This window comes from Salmo salar, chromosome 27, assembly GCF_965601325.2.
Source record: "Salmo salar chromosome 27, fSalSal1, whole genome shotgun sequence".
NCBI lineage: Eukaryota > Metazoa > Chordata > Actinopteri > Salmoniformes > Salmonidae > Salmo > Salmo salar.
Genome location: NC_138317.1, coordinates 20,359,150 through 20,385,745, shown reverse-complemented (window position 1 = coordinate 20,385,745; position 26,596 = coordinate 20,359,150). Strand labels below are relative to the sequence as shown.

The 26,596-nt window shown below is 43.1% G+C and overlaps 1 protein-coding gene across 3 annotated transcripts in view; it reads left to right on the top strand.

Annotated features, from left to right (window-relative positions):
- The window catches only part of trappc9 (trafficking protein particle complex subunit 9), a 298,405-nt gene that overhangs the window by 88,195 nt on the left and 183,614 nt on the right, over positions 1-26,596 (top strand). For all 3 annotated transcript variants that reach the window (XM_014177781.3, XM_082970084.1, XM_014177782.3), the window contains one exon: positions 4,466-4,626. In XM_014177781.3, the coding sequence (XP_014033256.1) occupies positions 4,466-4,626 (161 nt within the window). The remainder of the gene's footprint in view (positions 1-4,465; positions 4,627-26,596) is intronic.

Below are 26,596 nucleotides of genomic sequence, written 5' to 3'. Positions count from 1 at the left end.
TGTGGTGTACTGGTCCAACATGGCCATAAACCTTGCCTCAAGATGCTTTGTGGTGTACTGGTCCAACATGGACATAAACCTTGGCTCAAGATGCTTTGTGGGGTACTGGCCCAACATGGCCATAAACCTTGGCTCAAGATGCTTTGTGGTGTACTGGTCCAACATGGGCATAAACCTTGGCTCAAGATGCTTTGTGGTGTACTGGTCTAACATGGCCATAAACCTTGGCTCAAGATGCTTTGTGGGGTACTGGCCCAACATGGCCATAAACCTTTGCTCAAGATGCTTTGTGGTGTACTGGTCCAACATGGCCATAAACCTTGGCTCAAGATGCTTTGTGGTGACCCTCTGGAATTCTTCATTTATCTGAAAGACAAACACTCTTGTGAATTCTATGGTTTTTACTAGATTACTTGTAGTTTTTCATGTTGTTTGTCTGTAATTTTTGTAATGACTTGGTGCTGCCTATCTTGGCCAGGACGGTCTTGAAAAAGAGATTTTAACCTCTATGGGACCGGCGGGACGAATTCGTCCCACCTACGTAACAGCCAGTTGAATCCTGTGGCGCGATTTTCAAAACCTTTGAAATGCTATTACTTCAATTTCTCAAACATATGACTATTTTACAGCTATTTAAAGACAAGACTCTCGTTAATCTAACCACACTGTCCGATTTCAAAAAGGCTTTACAACGAAAGCAAAACATTAGATTATGTCAGCAGAGTACACAGCCAGAAATAATCAGACACCCATTTTTCAAGCTAGCATATAATGTCACAAAAACCCAGAAGACAGCTAAATGCAGCACTAACCTTTGATGATCTTCATCAGATGACACACCTAGGACATTATGTTATATAAAACATGCATTTTTTGTTCAATCAAGTTCGTATTTATATCAAAAACCAGCTTTTTACATTAGCATGTGACGTTCAGAAAAAGCATACCCCCGCAAACTTCCGGGGAATTTACTAACAATTTACTAAATTACTCACGATAAACGTTCACAAAAAGCATAACAATTATTTTAAGAATTATAGATACATTACTCCTCTATGCACTCGATATGTCCGATTTTAAAATAGTTTTTCGGATGAAGCACATTTTGCAATATTCTCAGTAGATAGCCCGGCATCACAGGGCTAGCTATTTAGACACCCGGCACGTTTAGCTTTCACCAAAATCCCATTTACTATAACAAAAATGGTCTTACCTTTCCTGTTCTTCGTCAGAATGCACTCCCAGGACTTCTACTTCAATAACAAATGTTGGTTTGGTCCCAAATAATCCATCGTTATATCCAAACAGCGTCGTTTTGTTCGTGAGTTCTAGACACTATCCGAAATGGTAAATAACGGTCGTGCGCATGGCGCATTTCGTGACAAAAAAATTCTAAATATTCCATTACCGTACTTCGAAGCATGTCAACCGCTGTTTAAAATCAATTTTTATGCCATTATTCTCGTAAAAAAGAGATAATATTCCGACCGGGAATCTGCAATTAGCTAAACAGCCGAAGGAAAATACTGCACGGGGTCAAATCGGGCACGCGCCTAATTCCATTGTCCTCTGATGGGCCACTTGGAAAAGGCGATAATGTGTTTCAGCCTGAGGCTGCCTCGTCATCGTTCAGGTTTTTCCCGGGCTCTGAGAGCCTATTGGAGCCCTAGGAAATGTCACGTTACAGCTAAGATCCTGACTCTTCAATACACAGAAGCAAGAACAACAACACCTTGTCAGACAGGCCACTTCCTGCATGAAACCTTCTCAGGTTTTTGCCTGCCATAGGAGTCCTGTTATACTCACAGACAACATTCAAACAGTTTTAGAAACTTTAGGGTGTTTTCTATCCAAAGCCAATAATTATATGAATATTCTAGTTACTGGGCAGGAGTCGTAACCAGATTAAATCGGGTACGTTTTTTATCCGGATGTGAAAATACTGCCCCCTAGCCCAAAGAAGTTAAATCTCAATGAGCCCTTCCTGGTTAATAAAGGTTTAATAATAAAAACGGGAATATCGTCAAGCAAGCTATATCGTCAAGCTAATAAGAGGTTTCATTTGGTATTGTATTTTTTGGCTGCTGACTCACCTGAGAGGCTTCAAACAGAGCAGGCCGTCTGCCTTTCATGTCTTTAACACTTGGACACTGGTTGATGACTTCCTGTCTTCGGTGGGCAAATGTCTTTGTCAACAATCTAGCAGTCTTCGGTGGTAGCTAGTCCAATTTTGACTAAGCACCGCCTACATTAGTCAAAAGCTACTTTTATTAAAGATGATGTGTGCACAGTTTGGCCGCTGGTTCAGAATGTGGCACTCACAAGCCAAATGTAGTACGCAATTTTCTGGTCCCACATCACATATGTGCACCACGGCTCTCTTTTTGCTCTCCCTCAGCCATTGAGCCTGACCTGCAAACTGAGCAGTGCCCCACTTTATGGAAAAATGCTGGGACAAATGCCAACGTAACAAAACGTGGAAAAGTCAAGGGGTCTGAATACTTTCCAAATGCACTGTACTTACCATGTTTTCTGCACTAAACTATATAGAATATTAGCCTGCTGCAAACTCCCTACTACATCGCACGCCTTCCCTGTGGCTCAGTTGGTAGAGCATGGTGTTTGCAACGCCAGCATGGTGTGTGCAACGCCAGGGTTGTGGGTTCGATTCCCACGGGGGGCCAGTACAAAAAAAAAATAGAAAATGCATGAAATGAAAATGAAATGTATGTATTCACTACTGTAAGTCGCTCTGGATAAGAGCGTCTGCTAAATGACTAAAATGTAAATGTAAAATGCACAGTTCGGCCTTGATCTGATACAGTGCCTTCGGGAAGTATTCAGACCATTTACTTTTTCCACATTTTGTTAAGTTGCAGCCTCATTCTAAAATGAATTAAAAAATAATGTTCCTCTTCAATCTGCACACAGTACAACATAATGACAAAGCAAAAACAGGATTTTAGATATTTTTGCTAATTTATTAAAAATAATAACCTGAAATATTACATTTGCATAATTACTCAGACCCTTTGTTGAAGCACCTTTGGCAGTGATTACTCTCTACTCTACAAGCTTGGCACACCTGTATTTGGGGAGTTTCTCCAATTCTTCTCTGCAGATCCTCTCAAGCTGTCAGGTTGGATGGGGAGTGTTGCTGCACAGGTATTTTCAGGTCTCTCCATAGATGTTTGATCGGGTTCAAATCTGGGCTCTGGCTGAGCCACTCAAGGACATTAAGACTTGTCCCAAACCACTCCTGCATTGTCTTGGTTGTGTGCTTAGGGTCGTTGGCCTGTTGGAAGGTGAACCGTTGCCCCAGTCTGAGGTCCTGAGCGCTCTGGAGCAGGTTTCCATCAAGGATCGCTCTGTACTTTGCTCCGTTCGTCTTTGCCTCGATGCTGACTAGTCTCCCAGTCCCTGCCGCTGAAAAACATCCCCACAGCGTGATGCTGCCACCACCATGCTTCACCGTAGGGATGGCCAATCTTGGTTTCATCAGACCAGAGAATCTCATGGTCTGAGAGTCTTTAGGTGCCTTTTGGCAAACTCCAAGCTGGCTGTCATGTGCTTTTTACTGAGGAGTGGCTTTAGTCTGGCCACTCTACCATAAAGGCCTGATTGGTGGAGTGCTGCAGAGATGGGAGAACCTTCCAGAAGGACAACCATCTCCACAGAGGATCTCTAGAGCTCTGTCAGAGTGACCATCGGGTTATTGGTCACCTCCCTGACCATGGCCCTTCTCGCCCGATTGGATGGCCAGCTCTAGGAACAGTCTTGGTGTTTCCAAACTTCTTCCATTTAAGAGTGATGGAGGACACTGTGTTCTTGGGGACCTTAAATGCAGCAGAAGTTTTTTTGGTACCCTTCCCCAGATCTGTGCCTCGACACAATCCTGTCTTGGAGCTCTACGGACAATTCCTTCGACCTCATGGCTTGGTTTTTGCTCTGACATTCACTGTCAACTGTGGGACCTTGTATAGCTAGGTGTGTGCCTTTCCAAATCATGTCCAATCAAGTTGTAGAAACATCTCAAGGATGATCAATGGAAATAGGATGCACCTGAGGTCAATTTCTAGTCTCATATCAAAGGGTCTGAATACTTATGTAAATAAGGTATTTCTGTTTAGATATTTAATACATTTAAAAAAAAATCTCAAATCCTGTTTTCACTTTGTCATTATGGGGTATTGTGTGTAGATTGCTGAGGATTTTTATTTATTTAATACATTTTAGAATAAGGCTGTGACCTAACAAAATGTTGAAAAGTCAAGTGGTCTGAATACTTTCTGAAGGCACTATATATCTCTAGAGAAACTGTGCAATGAGCTCACAAAAAAAAGAATAAAATGGAATTCCAATTGAGTCGACGTAGGTCTATTAGTTGATTTAAAAACAGACAAATAACTATATTTTAGTTAATCGTTCAGCACTAGTCTGAAGACCCTTCTGTATCTGTCTCCAGGTCGGCCCATCCCCTCCAGCCCTCTAAAGAGGAGTTGTCCAGCAGTGTGTCTGTCCAGCTGTTTAACGGAGAGACCCAGCATCTAACCATCACTCTGGAGAACATTGGCTCTGAAGACCTGGAGACGCTGGAGGTCGCCTCCAAGACCTGTAATACTAAAGGTCAGGGGTCAGACAAAACGCACACACACACACACGCTTTCATGCTGTTTTTAAACCAGTGATTCCTTTGATGTACTTTCCCCCCATCTGTTTCTTTCTGTCTCTTGCTCTCTGTCTCTGTCCCTCTCTCACGGTCTCTTTCCCTCCCTCTCTCTCCCCTGGTGACTCCTTCTGTCCTCTCGTCAGCGTTAGAGGTCACTGGTCATTGTGTTTTGGTTCTTCAGCTTTCATGCTCTTATGTCTTTTCTCTTTGTGTTACTTTGCAGAGCTGGGATCGCCCAAGCTCTGCAGTTTCTCTCTCCCTCTCCCCCTCCCTCCCCCATGTATCCAGCTGACATCTGGAATATGTTCTGACAAAACGTTGCACATCAACAGTTGTGTCACGTAGTTAGCCGTCAAACTTGTAGTTCAAACTGTAGTCCAACTGTGGTGCGTGGTTTAAATTCAAATGACCCACCTGCTCTGTCAGAGCTGTGGTTTACTGTTGGGGTTGTAGAGGGATGCAATTTGACACACACACGCCATTCCTTTTGAAGTTGCCAAGGAAACTCAGGTGATGAGCAGAATGGCTGCGATAGAGGTGGGAGTGGCTTGCCAGTACAGTGCTGCTGTGGAGCCTCAACAGCCTGCACTCTTACATCATGGATACACTGGTTTAAACAGGGCTGGGGGAAACAATCTGTCTTCTTCTTATAGGAAGAGAGTCCTTTACTATTGCTTTTAACATACAGTACAGTCTTCACATTTTCAGTTGAAGTCCTGGCTGTGAACTTCCCTTGAACTTATCAAGGCGTTTCATTGTCTTTATGAATCACATTGAAAAATCCCTTCTCTCTAACAAAATATACATAAAGTAGGCTACAGTTTTATACCAACAAGTAGTGTTGATGTGTTAGTGTGAAAAGGATCCCACCAGATATCTTCTCAATGTATTAACATATTCTTAAAAGGCAACCTTCTGCAGAGTCATCACACCTTGGTTGAGGAGGCTAAAAGTATGAAGCATCATGACAAACCTAATTACTGTTGTCCAGAACTGCAAGCTGCACATCAACGTTAGAAAGTTTCCTAACTTTTACGCTTTCTTTGTCAGCGTTTGGTGAAAAGCCAAAAGGCTTTTAAAGTGATGATTGATTGTGTTTGTTTTCTCTCTGGAAGCAGAAACGCTCTTGATATGATGAAATTACAGAATTACAGAGGCTGTGTCGCAAATGGCACCCTATTCCCTATATAGTGTACTACTACTGACTGCACTAAATAGGGAATAGGGTGCCATGTCGGGACACAGACAAAAATTGGAGTACCGTGAGTGGAGGAAAGGAGCGTCATCTCATTTTCTCCTTACGTCTCGTCATTAAGAAGCTCTGTGGTTTATTTCCCTAGAGGGGTTACCTTGGCATAGATCCTGCAACAGATATTCTTTGAGTTTTGCCAGATATCATACAGAAACAGAGTTCATCTAATTTAGATGAGATTCCTTTACTTCAGTCCGGGTTTATTGGATGGTCTTATGGCTTGGAGATGTTGGGAGGTGCAGTCCCACTTGACATTTGGTAATGAGCGATTTGTAAAGCATGTGTAGGCATTATAAAAGGTCCCTAAGAGGATGTACAGTGCCTTCAGAAAGTATTCACACCCCTTGACTTTTTCACATGTTGTGTTACAAGGTGGGATTAAAATTGATTTAATTCTCCTTTTTGTCAACGATAGACACAAAATACTCTGTCAAAGTGGAAGAAAAATTCTAACATTTATAAAACATTTATGAAAAATAAAACATTATCTTCATTACATAAGTATTCAACCTAAGTGTTAGAATCACCTTTGGCAGTGATTATAGCTGTGAATCTTTCTGGGTAAGTCTCTAAGAGCTTTGCACACCTGGATTGTACAACATTTGCACATTATTCCTTTTTAAATTCTTCAAGCTGTGTGAAGTTGGTTGTTGATCATTGCTAGACAGCCATTTAAGCCTCACAATAGATTTACAAGCAGATTTAAGTCAAAACTGTAACTAGGCCATTCAGGAACATTCAATGTTGTCTTGATTAGCAACTCCAGTGTATATTTGGTTAATTTTGTCTCCAGTGTCTGTTGGAAAGCAGACTGAACCAGGTTTTCCTCTAGGATTTTGCCTGTACTTAGCTCTATTCAGTTTCTTTTTACCCTAAAGAAAACTCCCTAGTATAGTACTTACCGGTGACAAGCATACCCATAACATAATGCAGCCACCACCATTCATGAAAATATGAAGAGTGGTATTCATAACGCTTTGTTTTCAGGACATAAAGTTAATTTCTTTGCCACATTTTTTGCAGTTTTACTTTAGTGTCTTATTACAAACAGGATGCATGTTTTGGAATATTTGTATTATTCTTTTAATTCTGTCATTTAGGTTAGTATGATGGAGTAACTACAATGTTGTTGATCCATCCTCAGTTTTAAACTCTGTAACTGTTTTAAAGTCACCATTGGCCTTATGGTTAAATCCCTGAGCCTTTTCCTTCCTCTCTAGGAACTGCGTTAGGAAGGGTGTCTGTATCTTTGTAGTGTAATTAATACAAAGTGTAATTAATAACTTCACCATGCTCAAAGAGATATTCAATGTCTGCTTTTATTTGATTTTTTTTTTACCCATCTACAGATAGGTGCTTTGCGAGGCATTGGAAAATCTCCCTGGTCTTTGTGGTTGAATCTGTTTGAAATTCACTTCTGGATTGTTCTAGGATTGTGCCTGTGTTTAGCTCCGTTCCGTTTATTATTTTTATCCTAAAAAACTCCCCAGTTCTTAATGATTACAAGAATACCCATAACATGATGCAGCCACTACTATGCTTTAAATGGATAGTGGTACTCAGTCATGTGTTGGATTGGATTTGCCCCAAACAAAACACTTTGTATTCAGGACAAAAAGTAAATTGCTTTGCCACATTTGTTTTGCAGTAGCACTTTAGTGCCATGTGTGTAGGCCAGTGACAATTTTCTTTTGAAATGTTAATACATTTTAAATTCAGGCTGAATCACAACAAGTGGAAAAAGTCAAGGGGTGTGAGTACTTTCTGAAGGCAGTGTAGATTGTACTAGATTCTATTAGTTTGGTGCTGTAGTGAAACGTATTCAATATATGGTTGAGTTTGAGCTACTGATGTGCTGGGGGCTGAGCAATAGCACTATAAATATCTGTTGAAAAACTAACCCCCTCCCCCCCAAAATTGGTTGACATTGCTAACTGAAAGGAAATGCAGGCAAGTCTACAATAAGGATTTTAATTGATTAAGACAAACTGTAGGCCAAGGCTACACATGTTCTCCTCCCACACATAGATTAATTTACACATTTTGTCTTGACGGCTTGTTCCTACATTATGTGTTGTGATTTACGCATAGTTACAATATTTATTTGGTTCTGTCAATGGAGTCGGTAAAAGGAGGTAGTACGTGCGTGCCCATCAAACACCCTGCACTGTCATGCAGTCAGAAATCCACAAAGGAATGCTCCTATTTACACAATTCACCTGAACAAGGCTGCAGACCATGACTGAAAAATAACATCTCTCTCACTGGGGTTCCTTTTTCATGGAATAATTTACTTCTGTTGAAATGTTTACAAATTAGATGCACTGAAATGAAAGCAACTTCCTAAAATGAACACTTGGATTGTAGAGATATTGTCTGATCTCGCAAACAATGTAAAGTATGTTTAGATGGGTGTAATGTAGAGCCAAGCGTGTTGATTTTTAATCCGAGGGTATCCTGCTATTGACACGTTGAATTATGCAAGAGAACATGACAACAAATTCATGAGGGAGTCTAGACGGTGCAGGTAGGGTAGACAGAGCAGGCAGTCTAGACGGTGCAGGTAGGGTGGCAGAGCAGGCAGGGTAGACGGTGCAGGCAGGATAGACGGTGCAAGCAGTCGAGACGGTGCAGGCAGTCGAGACGGTGCAGGCAGTCGAGATGGTGCAGGCAGTCGAGACGGTGCAGGCAGTCGAGACGGTGCAGGCAGTCGAGACGGTGCAGGCAGTGTAGACGGTGCAGGTAGGGTTGACAGAGCAGGCAGTCTAGACGGTGCAGGTAGGGTGGACAGAGCAGGCAGTCTAGACGGTGCAGAAAGGGTAGACAGAGCAGGCAGTCTAGACGGTGCAGGAAGGGTGGACGGGGCAGGTAGGGTGGACGGGGCAGGCAGGGTAGACGGGGCAGGCAGGGTGGACGGTGCAAGCTGGGTGGACGGTGCAAGCTGGGTAGACGGGGCAGGCAGGGTAGACGGGGCAGGCAGGGTAGACGGGGCAGGCAGGGTAGACGGGGCAGGCAGTCTAGACGGTGCAGGTAGGGTAGACGGAGCAGGCAGTCTAAACGGTGCAGGTAGGGTAAACGGAGCAGGCAGTCTAGACGGTGCAGGTAGGGTAGACGGAGCAGGCAGTCTAGACGGCGCGGGCAGTGTAGACGGGCCGGGCAGTGTAGACGGCGCGGGCAGTGTAGACGGCGCGGGCAGTGTAGATGGCGCGGGCAGTGTAGACGGCGCGGGCAGGTGTAGACGGCGCGGGCAGTGTAGACGGTGCGGGCAGTGTAGACGGTGCAGGCAGTGTAGACGGTGCGGGCAGGGTAGACGGTGCAGGCAGGGTTGACGGTGCAGGTAGTGTAGACGGTGCAGGCAGTCTAGACAGTGCAGGTAGGCTGAACAGAGCAGGCAGTCTTGGCAGTGTAGACGGTGCAGGTAGGGTTCAGCAGGCAGTTTAGACGGTGCAGGTAGGGTGGACAGCAGGCAGTGTAGACGGTGCAGGAAGGGTAGACAGAAAGTGTTTGGTGGTTGCAGCCCAAATGCTACTGGTGTATTTGTGCAAATGATAATTACAATACCCCATAATGACAAAGCAAAAACTGTTTTTTCGCCATTTTTGCTAAATTATTTAAAATAAATAACATATCACATTTACGTAAGTATTCAGACCCTTTACTCAGTACTTTGTTGAAGCACCTTTGGCAGCGATTACAGCCTCAGTCTTCTTGGGTATGATGCTACAAGCTTGGCACACCTCTATTTGGGGAGTTTCTCACATTCTTATCTGAAGATCCTCTCACGCTCTGTCAGGTTGGATGGGGAGCGTCACTGCACAGCTATTTTCAGGTCTCTCCAGAGATGGTCGATCGGGTTCAAGTCCGGGCTCTGGCTGTGCCACTCAAGGACATTCAGAGACTTGTCCTGAAGCCAAGACAACGCAGGAGTGGCTGTGTGCTCAGGGTTGTTAATCTGTTGGAAGGTGAACCTTCGCCCCAATCTGAGGTCCTGAGCAGGTTTTCATTAAGAATCGATCTGTACTTTGCTCCGTTCATCTTTCCCTTGATCCTGACTAGTCTTCCAGTCCCTGCCGCTGAAAAACATCCCCACAGAATGACGCTGCCACCACCATGCTTCACCGTAGGGATGGTACCAGGTTTCCTCCGGACATGACGCTTGGCATTTAGGCCAAAGAGTTAAATATTGGTTTCATCAGATCAGAGAATCTTGTTTCTCATGGTCAGAGTCCTTTAGGTGCCTTTTGTCAAACTCCAAGCGGGCTGTCGTGCCTTTTACTGAGGAGTGGCTTCCGTCTGGCCACTCTACCATAAAGTCCTGATTGGTGGAGTGCTGCAGAGATGGTTGTCCTTCTGGAAGGTTATCCCATCTCCACAGAGGAGAGTCAGTGACCATTGGGTTCTTGGTCACCTCCCTGACCAAGGCCCTTCTCCCCCGATTGCTCAGTTTGGCCGGGCTGCCAGCTCTAGGAAGAGTCTTGCTGGTTCCAAACTTCTTCCCTTTAAAAATGATGGAGGCCACTGTTCTTGGGGACCTTCCATGCTGCAGAAATGTTTTGGTACCTTTCCCCAGATCTGTGCCTTGACGTAATCCTGTTTTGTAGCTCTACAGACAATTCCTTCGACATCATGGCATGGCATGGTTTTTGCTCTGACATGAACTGTCAACTGTGGGACCTTATATAGACAGGTGTGTGCCTTTCCAAATCATGTCCAATCAATTGAATTTACCACAGGTGGACTCCAATCAAGTTGTAGAAATATCTCAAGGATGATCAGTGGAAACAGGATGCACCTGAGCTCAATTTACAGTCTGTGTATAAAGCAGTTGTGGCTGGATCAGCAATTTACAAGTAACACTTTTGATAACTGTGCACCAGTGGCAATTCACATTTTAGTTGTTCACATTAAAGTTCACAATAACATTTGAATAAAATGTGTTAAAAGTAAAACATAATTCAGTTTGAAAATGGAACATGAAAACATTTCAATATGCTAAATATTAGGAACAATGTCATATTATAAATAAGAACTTCAGCTGCAGAAAAGGATGCTAGGTAACCTTCCAAAAAAAGTGTGTACGTATGTTTTTGAATGTGTACTTTAAATATATTTTGTGGACATTTAAATATACTTTTTTGAAAGGATACTTAAGTATATATTTTTTTATATGAAAAAGTATACTCAGGAAGCATGTTCCTCAGCTGTGCATGTGGATAAACTGTCATTGTCAACTTTCTCTGCACTCTTCAAAACTCATTATTGACACTGAAACTACAGTGCCTTGCAAAGTATTCATACCCCTTGGATGTCTTCACATTTTACTGTTACAAAGTGGGATTAAAATGGATTTAATTGTATTTTTTGGAATAACAATCTACACAATTATTATTTAAATAAAATATTATATAGTCATTGCGTTAGTATTCAGCTCCCTGATAACATGTTAGAAACACCTTTTGCAATGATTACAGCTGTGAGTCTTCATGGATAAATCTCTAAGAGCTTTACACACCTGGATTCTGCAATATTAACCCTTTATTATTTTCATAATTCTTCAAGCACTGTCAAGATGTTGGGGCTCTTAGCTAGACAGAAATGTTCAAGTCTTGCCATAGATTTTCAAGCAGATTTAAGTCAAAATTGTTACTTGGCCACTCAGGAACATTCACTGTCTTAGTAAACAACTCCAGTGTAGATTTGGCCTTGTGTTGTAGGTTATTGTCCTGCTGAAAGGTGACTTTCCCTCCCAGTGTCTGTTGTAAATCAGACTGAAGCAGGTTTTCCTCTATGATTTTGCCTCTGTTTATCTCCATCCCGTTTCTTTTCATCCTGAAAAACTCCCCAGTATTTGCCGATGTCAAGCATACCCATACCATGATGCAGCCACCACCATGCTTTGAAGTAAGGTAGCAGTTACTCAGTGATGTGTTGGATTTACCCCAAACATAAGGCTTTGCATTTAGGTCAAAAAGTGTATTCCTTAACTGTTTTTTTTGCATTATTATTTTATATATTTTTATTCCTCTCTTCACTCTGTCATTTAACTCTTAAAGCTATTGAGCCAACCTCTGTTTTCTCCCATCACAGCCTTTGAACTCTAAAACGGTTTTAAAATCACAAATGGCCGCATTATAACATCACTGAGCAGTTTCATTCCTGTCTTGCAGCTCAGTTCAGATAGATGACTATCTTTGATGTGTCTGGGGCGTTTTAATACATAATCCACATCATAATTATTCACTTGACCATGCTTAAAGAGTTATTCAATGTCTGATTTTATATTTTTACCGATCTACCAATCACTGCCCTTCTATTCTTCCACATTGACATTAGAGTATTTTGAGTTCAATGTTGACAATACATAACAATTAAATACAATTGAAGCCCTCTTTTTCACTATAAAATGTGACGAAACACAGTGGTTATGGATACTTTTGCAAGGCACTGTATCCTTAGTGTACTTGATCACTCACAAGCAGAATTTCATTAAAAAAAGTATGCTTTAACGTAAAAACAATTCCAAGTATATTTTGAATGAATATACTAAATTACAATTAAAGCATTTTAAATTGAAGTACAGTTTAAGTTTAATGATAGTGAACATAAGTTTAATGATAAAAAACAAGGAATTTAAAGTACACATTTAACACGTTTATTGAAGATTGATGATAGTGTATTTATAGTATGCTAAATGACTGAAAACTATGAATTTCATGGACACTTTTAATAAGTTTGTTGAAGTGTAATGATATTATATTTCTAGTATACTTAAGATATACTAGAAAAGTACATCTCATATTTGAAGTATATTATTAGAATGTTTTATATATTTAACTATACGTTGGTATACCTGTAATATATTAAAGTAAACATTTGCTTGGGATCGTCATCCATTGTCCAACTGTTGTGTTTATTAAAATTGTTTTAAAAACCTTTTGACAATTTTGATGACTGTTGCTAATAGTGTAGATCAGGGACTCACAGAGGAGAAACAGGCTTTGTTCACACACAACGAAGTAATAAAATAAGATGCTATTTTCTCCTGCACTTGGACATTCTCTGGCTGCATCAGAGACACAGTCACATCTTTAGAAGGAAGCACTAATGACTGTCCCTCCTCTGGACCATCGCCAGGCTACTTTTTGTTCCCCCTGTTCCTGTGTTTGTACTACACAGTCAGGCTCATTATATACAGGGCAGCACCAAAACCAATTACGCTGAGGTCTGAGGTAGATATAGCAGACCTTTTTGGAGGTGTTTAATGACACGTCAGACTGGTTGTGAAGGCAGTCGTAACCTTTTTCTGTTTAATTTGTGTTCGCTGTGTTCCTGGAGGCTGGTTGTAAGTGATCAATGCCTTTTTCTGCAGGTGTTTTCACCTGTTGTAGTAGTAATACTAGTAAAATGTATGTTTTCTTTTTAGATTCTCCATTAGCCTGGAAGACGTTGCTGCCTATGTCTTCATTCTGCTTCGTTTACCTTAGACAAGGTTCTCCTTTCTTTGTTACTTCTTACCCGTATTTGTTGAAATGCCTTTGAGATACTAAAAACTGCACCCACGCAGACACACACACACTCTCCCGGACGAGTGAAACACCTTCTCCCGCTTCAAGCAAAACAACTTTGAGCTGCTGACGCGGGCCCCTGGCGCTCCTGAGGACTGTGTGCTCTCGTTCTCTGTGGCCAACGTGAGTAAGTCATTTAAGCGTATTAACCCTCACTATGCTGCTGGCCCAGGCGGCATCCCAAGCCGCGTCCTCAGAGCATGTGCAGACCAGCTGGCTGGAGTGTTTACGGACATATTCAATCTCTCCATATCCAGGTCCCCACTTGCTTCAAGATGTCCTGTACCCAAGAAAGGTAACTGAACTAAATGACTGTCACCCAGCAGGACTCACCGCTGTCATCATGAAGCACTTTGAGAGGCTAGTTAAGGATCATATCACCTCCACCTTACCAGACACCGTAGACCTACTACAATTCACATATCGTCCCAACAGATCCATGGACGACGCAATCACCATTGCATTGACCGATCCCACCTGGACAAGAGCAATACCCGACTACACCTCAGCCTTCAACACCATAGTGCCCTCCAAGCTCATCAGTAAGCTCAGGGCCCTGGCTCTGAACTCATCCCTGTGCAACTGGGTCCTGAACTTCCTGATGTAGGAAACAACACCTCCACTGCGCTGATCCTCAACACGGGTGCCCCACAGGGGTGCATGCTCAGCCCCCTCCTGTACTCCCTGTTCACCCATGACTGCGTGGCCACGCACATCTCCAACTCAATCATCAAGTTTGCTGACGACACAACAGTCGTAGGTCTGATTACCAACAACGATGAGAAAAATGCCGCAGCAGCTGTTTTCAAAGTATTTCTGCAGCTAATTGCACAAATATATACTAATCCTGTATCCCTGATATATAATATCTCTGATATCTTGATGAAACATTTTTTTTTATGAAATTGAGCAATATACCACGTTACTTCTTACTAGTACATTTCTTGTTTTAGAAATATTACAAAGCATGGTCATCTTTATAAAAAAAAAAATCATATGTAATTATGGCAAAAAAATATTTTAGCTGTTAAAATAAACACTTTTTTTTAATCATCTACCTGCCACTTGATGGTGGAACAAAAAGTACATTTTAGTCTCTGGCCTACAGGGAGGAGGTGAGAGCCCTGGCATAGTGGTGCCAGGAAAATAACCTCCCCTTCAATGTCAACCAACCAAGGAGCTGGTCGTGGACTACAGGCAGCCCCCCGCACCTCTGATTCAGAGGGGTTGGGTTAAATGCGGAAGACACATTTCAGTTGAAGGCATTGTTGTTCAACTGACTAGGTATCCCCCTTTCCCAATTGCAGCTTCTGGAACCAAAGGGATCTCCAGAGGGTGGTGTGGTTGGCCCAATGCATCATTGGGGGCACACTGCCTGCCCTCCAGGACATCTACAGCACCCGATGTCACACGAAGGCCAAGAAGATCATCAAGGACCTCAGGTGCATTAAAGCTGGGACCGATTTCCAGGCCATCAGACTGTTAAATGTCACCACTAGCCGGCCTCCGCCCAGTACCCTGCCCTGAACCTTAGTCACTGTTCTAGCTGACCTCCACCCAGTACCCTGCCCTGAACCTTAGTCACTGTTCTAGCTGACCTCCACCCAGTACCCTGCCCTGAACCTTAGTCACTGTTCTAGCTGACCTCCACCCAGTACCCTGCCCTGAACCTTAGTCACTGTTCTAGCTGACCTCCACCCAGTACCCTGCCCTGAACCTTAGTCACTGTTCTAGCTGACCTCCACCCAGTACCCTGCCCTGAACCTTAGTCACTGTTCTAGCTGACCTCCACCCAGTACCCTGTCCTGAACCTTAGTCACTGTTCTAGCTGACCTCCACCCAGTACCCTGCCCTGAACCTTAGTCACTGTTCTAGCTGACCTCCACCCAGTACCCTGCCCTGAAACTTAGTCACTGTTCTAGCTGACCTCCACCCAGTACCCTGCCCTGAACCTTAGTCACTGTTCTAGCTGACCTCCACCCAGTACCCTGCCCTGAACCTTAGTCACTGTTCTAGCCGGCTACCACCCAGTACCCTGCCCTGAACCTTAGTCACTGTTCTAGCTGACCTCCGCCCAGTACCCTGTCCTGAACCTTAGTCACTGTTCTAGCTGACCTCCACCCAGTACCCTGTCCTGAACCTTAGTCACTGTTCTAGCCGGCCTCCACCCGGTACCCTGCCCTGAACCTTAGTCACTGTTCTAGCCGGCTACCACCCAGTACCCTGCCCTGAACCTTAGTCACTGTTACTAGCCGGCCTCCACCCAGTACCCTGTCCTGAACCTTAGTCACTGTTCTAGCTGACCTCCACCCAGTACTCTACCCTGAACCTTAGTCACTGTTCTAGCCGGCTACCACCCAGTACTCTACCCTGCACCTTAGAGACTGCTGCCCTATGTACATAGTCATTGAACATTGGTCACCTTAATAATGTTTACATACTGTTTCACCCACTAAATATGTATACTGAACAAAAATATAAGCGTAATAACTTCAACGATTTGGCTGAGTTACGGTTCATATTAGGAAATAAGTCAATTGAAATACATTCATTAGACCCTAATCTATGGATTTCACATGACTGGGAATACAGATATGCATCTGTTGGTCCAGATACCTTTAAAAAAAGGTAGGGGCGTGGACCAGAAAACCAGTCTGGTGTGACCACACATCATCTTCACATTGAGTTGATCAGGCTGTTGATTGGGGCATGTGGAATGTTGTCCCACTCCTCTTCAATGGCTGTGCGAGGTTTCTGGATATTGGCGGGAACTGGAACATGCTGTCGTACACGTCGATCCAGAACATCCCACACCTGCTCAATGGGTGACATGTCTAGTGAGTATGCAGGCCATGGAAGAACTGGGACATTTTCAGCATCCAGGAATTGTGTACAGATCCTTGCAACATGGGGCTGTGCATTATCATGCTGAAACATGAGGTAATGGCGTCGGATCAATGGCACGACAATGGATCTCAGGATCTCGTCACAGTATCTCTGTGCATTGAAATTGCCTTCGATAAAATGCAATTGTGTTCTTTGTCGGTAGTTTATGCCTGTCCATACCATAACCCCACCGCCACCATGGGGCACTCTGTTCACAACATTGACATCAGCAAACCGCTTGCCAACATGACGCCATGCACGTGGTCTGCGGTTGTGAGGCTGCTTGGAAGTACTGCCAAATGGTAGAGAATTAGCATTAAATTCCCTGACAACAGCTCTGGTGGACATTCCTGCAGTCAGCATGCCAATTGCACGCTCCGTCAGCTTGAGACATCTGTGACATTATGTTGTGTGACAAAACTTCACATTTTCGAGTGGCCTTTTATTGCCCCCAGCTTCTTGATATGTCACACCTGTCAGGTGGATGGATTATCTTGGCAAAGGAGAAATGCTCACTAAAAGGGATGTAGTGCACAATATTTTAGATAAATCAGCTTTTTGTGTGTATGGAACATGTCTGGGATCTTTTATTTCAGCTCATGAAACATGGGACCAACACTTTACATGTTGCGTTTTATTTTTGTTCAGTGTATATACAGTACTGTGCTCTAGTCATCGCTCATCCTATATAACTTAGTTTTGATGTGTATCGTTTTTATTTATTTTTTCTAAGTATTACTTCACTGTTGGAGCTAGAAACGCAAGCATTTTGCTGCAACTGCGATAACATCTGCAAATCTGTATACATGACCAATACACGTTTATTTGATTTGACACACACACACCCACACACACACGAACACACACACATGGGCTGCTACCCACGGCAGCTCAGCCAAAACCCTGCGGTGAAGCCTCAGAGAGGGAACACCACATGGAGCTCGGCATGATGTAATCAGGCCTGTTAATTGCACAGCAGTGCCATGGATCATACTACAAATGCCTTTTAGTGAGAGCCCACTTCTCAGTTGTCTCTTGTTGGCAGCCATTGTGTCCTAATTGCTTTAGGAACAATTGTATAGCATTATTACATGCAGCGTGATGGAGATATAGCAAAGACTTAAAATCCTACATTTACATACAGTATCTCAGTGGGTCTGAAGTTCTGGTTTGAGAGTCGCCATCTAAACTAAAGCACTCTGCACATTTGGTGCAAACCGTATTCATTTTCTGTTTATTCTAATAATAATAATAATATGTCACTTAGCAGATGCTTTTATCCAAAGAGACTTAGTCTTGTGTGCATACATTTTTAGTGGGGGTGGGCCTGGCAATAGAAGCATTTATCCTGGCGTAGAAGCAAGAGCCCTGCTCTACCAACTGAGCTACAGAGGACCATTATTCTCAAGATTCTACTAAAAGAGGGATTAACAAGGAATACAAAGGTTCATAGGGGATGTCAATTTTTCCTTCTTGTTCAAACTGATTCATGTAGCCAATATCAGTATTTCTTTTCTTGTAAGATGAATCACTTGCTGAAGTAGGCCTGTTATACCTGATTTGGGGTTTGACGATAATCATTTCACCGACTCGGCCGGGTAGAGATTGTAGACCTAGTTACGTTCTGACGAAGCATTCTTGCGTCAGATGAAGTGTGGAAATACATAGTGTGACTATGGTGTCGCCATGCTACCTCTCCCTGTCCTAGTGAGTCATCACTCGCTGTGTTGCTACCTGGTGTGTTTCCTGTATTGATGTCTCCACTCAGTCTTCTTTGCTATCCCAAACATGACAGCTCTCTCCTTCTCATGGAGAGCGTGCTACTATGGACTGACACAATGAGGAAAAAATATTTTGTTTTGTCAGCAATGTTTTCTCCCAAGATCTGTCTATGGTCATACTGTGTGTGTGACACTATACAGTATATTGTGTATCTAGCTAGCTGTCTCTGTTCGGGCTACTTCCCCAGGCAGAATCTCTATGTCTCCAGGTAGATGAAGGATGCTGAATTGGTGTGTTTTTTCCCCCCATAGTGATGCCAGATGACACTCCAGCACAAGCAGATGGTGTGTGCATGCGTGAATCCGTTCATTCTCTGCTTCTATCATCATTGTCATAGGCAGGTCACAGGGTGTCTGTGTTAAAGGTCATGAACAGTCAAACTCATGTTTTTCATCAAATGTGATGATATTTGAAGGAAACAAGATCAAAGTATGAAAAATGACTGCATCTACATACAGTTTCATCATAAAGTTACTGCTCCCCCATGTCAAACACTTCATTTGAATAAACCAATGGTAACATGATATTCTCTTACCTAATTTTAACAAGTACCACCTTGTTACCAACATCGGAGAAGGTGTGTTTGCAGAGTGGCGTGGTTTATATAGCTAGATAGCTACTCTACTGGTGCCAAAATGTAAGGTGTCAGCAAATATAATTAAAAGTTTACACTATTCATCTATGGCAAAGATACTTATGTTTCCCTTTCATCTGTGCCTGGTGTTAGCTAGTTACTGGTTAGCTAGGTCTTCATCTGTCTGGTGTTAGCTAGTTACTGGTTAGCTAGGTCTTCATCTGTCTGGTGTTAGCTAGTTACTGGTTAGCTAGGTCTTCATCTGTCTGGTGTTAGCTAGTTACTGGTTAGCTAGGTCTTCATCTGTCTGGTGTTAGCTAGTTACTGGTTAGCTAGGTCTTCATCTGTCTGGTGTTAGCTAGTTACTGGTTAGCTAGGTCTTCATCTGTCTGGTGTTAGCTAGTTACTGGTTAGCTAGGTCTTCATCTGTCTGGTGTTAGCTAGTTACTGGTTAGCTAGGTCTTCATCTGTCTGGTGTTAGCTAGTTACTGGTTAGCTAGGTCTTCATCTGTCTGGTGTTAGCTAGTTACTGGTTAGCTAGGTCTTCATCTGTCTGGTGTTAGCTAGTTACTGGTGAGCTAGGTCTTCATCTGTCTGGTGTTAGCTAGTTACTGGTTAGCTAGGTCTTCATCTGTCTGGTGTTAGCTAGTTACTGGTTAGCTAGGTCTTCATCTGTCTGGTGTTAGCTAGTTACTGGTTAGCTAGGTCTTCATCTGTCTGGTGTTAGCTAGTTACTGGTTAGCTAGGTCTTCATCTGTCTGGTGTTAGCTAGTTACTGGTGAGCTAGGTCTTCATCTGTCTGGTGTTAGCTAGTTACTGGTTAGCTAGGTCTTCATCTGTCTGGTGTTAGCTAGTTACTGGTTAGCTAGGTCTTCATCTGTCTGGTGTTAGCTAGTTACTGGTTAGCTAGGTCTTCATCTGTCTGGTGTTAGCTAGTTACTGGTTAGCTAGGTCTTCATCTGTCTGGTGTTAGCTAGTTACTGGTTAGCTAGGTCTTCAGCCAGCATGGAACTAAATGGGGGGGAAGGGCCGTTCAAAACTCCAACGCAGTTGTCAAGTCACCACATCCGTCAGTGCTGCTGTGAAAAGCATCACAAGAGACATGTCATACTGGAGATGTGTGTGTGTGTATATATATATATATATATATATATATATATATATATATATATATATATATATATATCACTGATGCAATTTCAATGTTTTAGTTGCTTTGTGTTTCACCAAATTTGCTTGAGATGATTTTACTGCGACACTGCTCACTGCATCCAAGTTGCTTGACATAGGCGTTTCAAAGAGCTGTCAGTCAAGGCGAGCTCATGAATATAAGCTCCCCGCCAACTCAGCCTGTCTTTTACACTTCTTGGTAGTTGGCCATTAGAGAAAAAGTAATTTTCAGAATGACTGTTCAGGACCTTTTGAAGGGGTCACCAGACAGACAGACCAGTCCTGGTGTTGTCCTCTCCTGACCCGACCACTCTCTAGTGGACCTACTTCATCATATACTGCTAGTTGTCCTGGCAACTCTGTCCTCTGCTCCTCTACAGGGTAGTCTGTGTTTACCTTAGCTCCCAGTGTCCCTTCCTCCCTCACTATGACAAATGGATTAATGACAGATGGTGTCAGTTCTTCACAATAGGGGAAAGGCATCTGTAGAAAAGCGAACGTTAACATTTCTGTCTATGTACAGTATGGCCTAAGCAGCCAACTATGAGAAAGAGAGAGAAGTGGTTGAGGTAGGAACTTATGGAGGAGCTCAGTCCACAGAGGGCAGTAGAGACATGGAGGAGTTCAGTCCACAGAGGGCAGTAGAGACATGGAGGAGTTCAGTCCACAGAGGGCAGTAGAGACATGGAGGAGTTCAGTCCACAGAGGGCAGTAGAGACATGGAGGAGTTCAGTCCACAGAGGGCAGTAGACACAGTGTGAACAGGGTGATAGTGAGGCTGCCTGCTTCCACTAGACTGATTTTAGTGGTATATTGGCAGGCTATATATAGCTTAATGGAGTGTGTATTAATTATCAGTGAATGTTACTCAACTGTTTCTATGCATCTCTTTTCCGCCCCGTTTCTTACGGACCGACCGTATAAGACCTGGGCAGCTGTGTGTAGGAGAGCGTTTCCAAAACTCGGTCTACAGGAGCCCAAGAGGTCCATGTTTTGGTTTTTGCCCTAGCACTACACAGCTGATTCAAATAATCAAGGAATCATCATGCTTTGATCATTTGAATGAACTGTGTAGTGTTAGGGCAACAACCTAAACATGGACCCCTTGTGGTCCCTATGACCGAGTTTGGGGAAAGTGTGGTGTAGGACGTGGACCAGCTGGAGTGACAGAGTGTGTTAGACCTGTGGCAGCTCAGAGCTAGAGTGTAGGACGTGGACCAGCTGGAGTGACAGAGTGTGTTAGACCTGTGGCAGCTCAGAGCTAGAGTGTAGGACGTGGACCAGCTGGAGTGACAGAGTGTGTTAGACCTGTGGCAGCTCAGAGCTAGAGTGTAGGACGTGGACCAGCTGGAGTGACAGAGTGTGTTAGACCTGTGGCAGCTCAGAGCTAGAGTGTAGGACGTGGACCAGCGGGAGTGACAGAGTGTGTTAGACCTGTGGCAGCTCAGAGCTAGAGTGTAGGACGTGGACCATCGGGAGTGACAGAGTGTGTTAGACCTGTGGCAGCTCAGAGCTAGAGTGACAGTGATGGAGTAAGGGCTGTCAGTATGAAAGGCCAATCAGTGATCGATTCATCAGCGACGAAAACAATGCACAGTTTTCTGTTCATCACCAACAGGGTGTTGAGGGTTCACTAACTTTTGACAAATCTTTTCACGACTTCAAGGATTGTAGTGCCCTGGAATTAGATATTGCTTCGCTCTTAGAAGCACTCATTCATTTAAGTGGATGTTAGGCTGAACTCTGCATGCTCTCTCTGCGTTAGCATGATAGAGAAATGATGGTCTGTATCTCAGACATCTAGAAAATAGGGAGTGTCTTTTTGTATTGATGATAACTCTAGGGCTTACATCACTAGTTCCAACTCTTGCTGGCTAGCCTACCTGTTGAATAAGGCAGTGGGGTGTCAACATGGGGAGATGAATAGCTTAGTTTTTTTCCCTTATCTCCCCCGTCTCTCCATCTCTTTCTCTTTAGTCATGTTTCATTCCCCTCTCTATATGCATCTCTCCTTCTCTCCATCCTTCTTTCTCTGCCGCACAGTTGGTGCCACTTGCTTGCTCTCTCTCTCTCTCTCTCTCCATTAATTATTGCAGTGTAGTCTCTACTTCTATGAATATTTCAGGCTCTGTGTCATTAAGACAATCTATATTTCATGGCCCCCCTACCTTGTCACCTTTTTGGTGATCAGAATGTTCCTATGTGTCTAACACTGAGTCGTTGAAGTGCATTATACATTTCATGGGCTGTATCTTACTAAGCTCTAATGGTCCAGTGCACTTTCTTTTCTCACTCTTTTACCTGAAGAGCAGTTTATTTCACCCCCCAAAACGTGGATGTTTGTCAATCACAAGTCTTCTGAATTATGTGTGTTAGGGTTACACAATAACTCCACTTACTCCTGAGATTCTACAGTCGTGGCCAAAGGTTTTGAGAATGACACAAATGTTAATTTCCACAAAAGTTTGCTGCTTCAGTGTCTTTAGATATTTTTGTCAGATGTTACTAAGGAATACTGAAGTATAATTACAAGCATTTCATAAGTGTCAAAGGCTTTTATTGACAATTAAATGAAGTTGATGCAAAGAGTCAATATTTGCAGTGTTGACCCTTCTTTTTCCACACCTCTGCAATTCGCCCTGGCATGCTGTCAATTAACTTCTGGGCCACATCCTGACTGATGGCAGCCCATTCTTGCATAATCAATGCTTGGAGTTTGTCAGTATTTGTGGGTTTTTGTTTGTCCACCCGCCTCTTGAGGATTGACCACAAGTTCTCAATGGGATTAAGGTCTGGGGAGTTTCCTGGCCATGGACCCAAAATATCGATGTTTTCTTCCCCGAGCCACTTAGTTACCACTTTTGCCTTATGGCAAGGTGCTCCATCATGCTGGAAAAGGCATTGTTCGTCACCAAACTGTTCCTGGATGGTTGGGAGAAGTTGCTCTCGGAGGATGTGTTGGTACCATTCTTTATTCATGGCTGTGTACTTAGGCAAAATTGTGAGTGAGCCCACTCCCTTGGCTGAGAAGCAACCCCACACATGAATGGTCTCAGGATGCTTTACTGTTGGCATGACACAGGACTGATGGTAGCGCTCACCTTGTCTTCTCAGGACAAGCTTTAATCCAGATGCCCCAAACAATCGGAAAGGGGATTCATCAGAGAAAATGACTTTACCCCAGTCCTCAGCAATCCAATCCCTGTACCTTTTGCAGAATATCAGTCTGTCCTTGATGTTTTTCCTGGAGAGAAGTGGCTTCTTGCTGCCCTTCTTGACACCAGGCCATCCTCCAAAAGTCTTCGCCTCACCGTGCGTGCAGATGCACTCACACCTGCCTGCTGCCATTCCTGAGCAAGCTCTGTACTGGTGGTGCCCCGATCCCGCAGCTGAATCAACTTTAGGAGACGGTCCTGGCGCTTGCTGGACTTTCCTGGGCGCCCTGAAGCCTTCACAATAATTGAACCACTCTCCTTGAAGTTCTTGATGATCCGATAAATGGTTGATTTAGGTGCAATCTTACTGGCAGCAATATCCTTGCCTGTGAAGCCCTTTTTGTGCAAAGCAAGGATGACGGCACGTGTTTCCTTGCAGTTAACCATTGTTGACAGAGGAAGAACAATGATTCCAAGCACCACCCTCCTTTTGAAGCTTCCAGTCTGTTATTCGAACTCAATCAGCATGACAGAGTGATCTCCAGCCTTGTCCTCGTCAACACTCACACCTGTGTTAACGAGAGAATCACTGACATGATGTCAGCTGGTCCTTTTTTGGCAGGGCTGAAATGCAGTGGACATTTTTTGGGGGGGATTCAGTTCATTTACATGGAAAAGAGGGACTTTGCAATTAATTGCAAATCATCTGATCACTCTCTTCATAACATTCTGGAGTATAAGCAAATTGCCATCATACAAACTGAGGCAGCAGACTTTGTGAAAATTAATATTTGTGTCATTCTCAAAGGTTTTGGCCATGACTGTACACAAATTCAGTTTTTTTACTATGACATCCAGCATGCCCATGTCCATGTTCAGCTCAGTAAAGTCATCCACCGTTTATTTTTGATGATACCTACATGCCCGATTAATAAAGTACATCCATTTTGAGCTATTAGGGCCTTGTCGTTCACAGGGATTTCAGCCACAGAGAGATTCTCACATCACTTTTGCACCTGTCAAGAATACTAAACCACTGTAAGTTTGCTACGGTACATTTATAGCTTTGGAGGTTATGTTTGTTTTCCTCCAACTGAGTGTATCTGTCTCTGCTTAGGTTGTATTCCAGAGGGCACCCTATTCCCTACAAATTTTTTTTTTAAATAGTGCTGCTTTGAACTGGCTCCAGCTGCATCCAGGCAGCCGTATGGTGACTTGCCCTGGCCCTGGCCTCCGGCCCTGGCCTCAGCCCTGCTCTAAGCAGGTCACCTGGTGTTCAGACACAACCCACTCTAGCATGCTGTAGCTGTCTGGCTTAGAGGTGCTTTTCCTGCTCTCTCTCTGCACTCACTATCTTTGTCTGCTCTCTCTCTTCTCTTTCTGTCTCTCTCTATCTCGCCTTGCTCAGTATGCTTCAATACTTAGGCATAGCTTTCATATGCGGGTAATGCGGCGAATGCCCACAACATTGACATCCCTAAACAATTCCCTGCAGTCTACGTTTCTCCAGAACATTAGATATGTGTAGCATGTTGATGACCACCACCAAGCATACTAAGAAACAATCATTACAACATACCTTCTGGTCATGTTTTTCCTCTCTCAATGGACCAGGTAAAGCTAATGGAAAGGCTTCTTCCTCCATGTATATGTGAGGGCTCAGTGCTTGAAGATCTAAGGCCTGGATAAAACATCGAGGGATAGATGTAATAATGCTGATGTGTTATGACGGGGTCAGAGAGCAAATGTACCTGTAGTCCATTCATGCATCTTTCATTATCGTCTAAGAGCCAAAATGGGTCTCTGACCTCACATCCAGGTAACATAAATTGTTCACCTAATTGTAACATTCTGTTATAAAGAGCACATGATCAGCTTCATAACAAACATGTTTTCCCGTCTCAATAGGTTAAATAAAATAAAAATGCTATATATACAGTGCATTCTGAAAGTATTCAGACCCCTTGAGTTTTTCCACATTTTGTTACGTTACAGCCTTGTTCTAAAATTGATTAAATTGTTTTTTCCCCTCATCAATCTACACACAATACCCCATAATGACAAAGCAAAAACATTATTTTTTGAATTTTTCATAATGTATTACAAATAAAAAACAGAAATACCGTATTTACATAAGTATTCAGACCCTTTGCTATGAGATTCTAAATTGAGCTCAGGTGCATCCTGTTTCCATTGATTATCCTTGAGTATTCTTGAGTTGGTGGTAAATTCAATTGATTGGACATGATTTGGAAAGGCACACACCTGTCTATATAAGGTCCAACAGTTGACAGTGCATGTCAGAGCAAAAACCAAGCCATGAGGTCGAAGGAATGCGTAGAGCTCCGAGACAGGATTGTGGCCAGATGGAAGTCACTCCTCAGTAAAAGGCACATGACAGCCTGCTTGGAGTTTGCCAAAAGGCACATAAAGACAAGATTCTCTGGTCTGATGAAACCAAAATTGAACTCTTTGGCCTAAATGCCAAGTGTCACATCTGGAGGAAACCTGGCTTTCGTGATATGTAACTTTTTGTCATGGAAATAAATGTATTTCTTGTTACCAAGTTATTTACGGTTTCTATGCCTTTAGTTTTCCATGTAGACGAATTTATGTGTTAATTCTGAAAATCTATCCAAGGATTGTTCCATAGCGTTGTGTTTTTAGGGAGTGATATTGCGTCTTGTAGAATACGTTTCATTTTCTTCATATTGTTATAATGTTCTTAACTAGAAAGTTGTCGTTCTTAGCTTTATCCTTAGGAAATAGACACAGCAATATTCTGGGTATGAACATGTGCATCTTCAATACAGTACCCATTGTTCCTCTTTAGGGCATTTAACTATATGTCACAAGTAAAATCCTTTGAATTGTATCAACTCACTACACAAGTGTGGAAGGTTAAAACCCCCCTCAGACATAGGAAGATGTGAAACTTTCCTTTATAGTCTATTAATTTAATTTGCCCATATAAAGTATGTTATGACCAAGTACACTTTTTTAAAGAATGTCTTCAGTGGGGTAATTGGTATTACCAAAAATAAATGCAAATGGAGAACTGTAAGCAGGTATTTTTAGGCTGCTGGTCACTGGCATAACATCCCAGGAATATTTAGCAATTTCAGTATTTTGTCATTAATCACTGCAGCAAAATGAACAGAATAAAAAATAACAATTACCTATGAGAGAGGGAGAGTGCGAGAGAGAGAGAACTATGAAGAGGGAGACTGAACAATATAAATAAAGACATAAAGAAGGATAGAGAGTCAAATAAGCGAGACTGCTTTGGTTAGTGTATTACCAGCCTGTTGCTTTGAACCCAGCGGGTGCTACAGTACACTGTAGAGCACACCTGTTTAAGACAAAGCCACATGGGTTATTCAGTTGATGCATCATTCATTTGCTGTTCTGTTCCCTTCATCCATCCAGCCTGGTTCAAGTGGCAGCAGCTGACTCACCCATAAGTCTCAGGGGCCTGCAGGGTTTAACATTCAACATAAATCAGCCTGTTTAGTCTTACGCACGGACGGACGGAGTGCAACA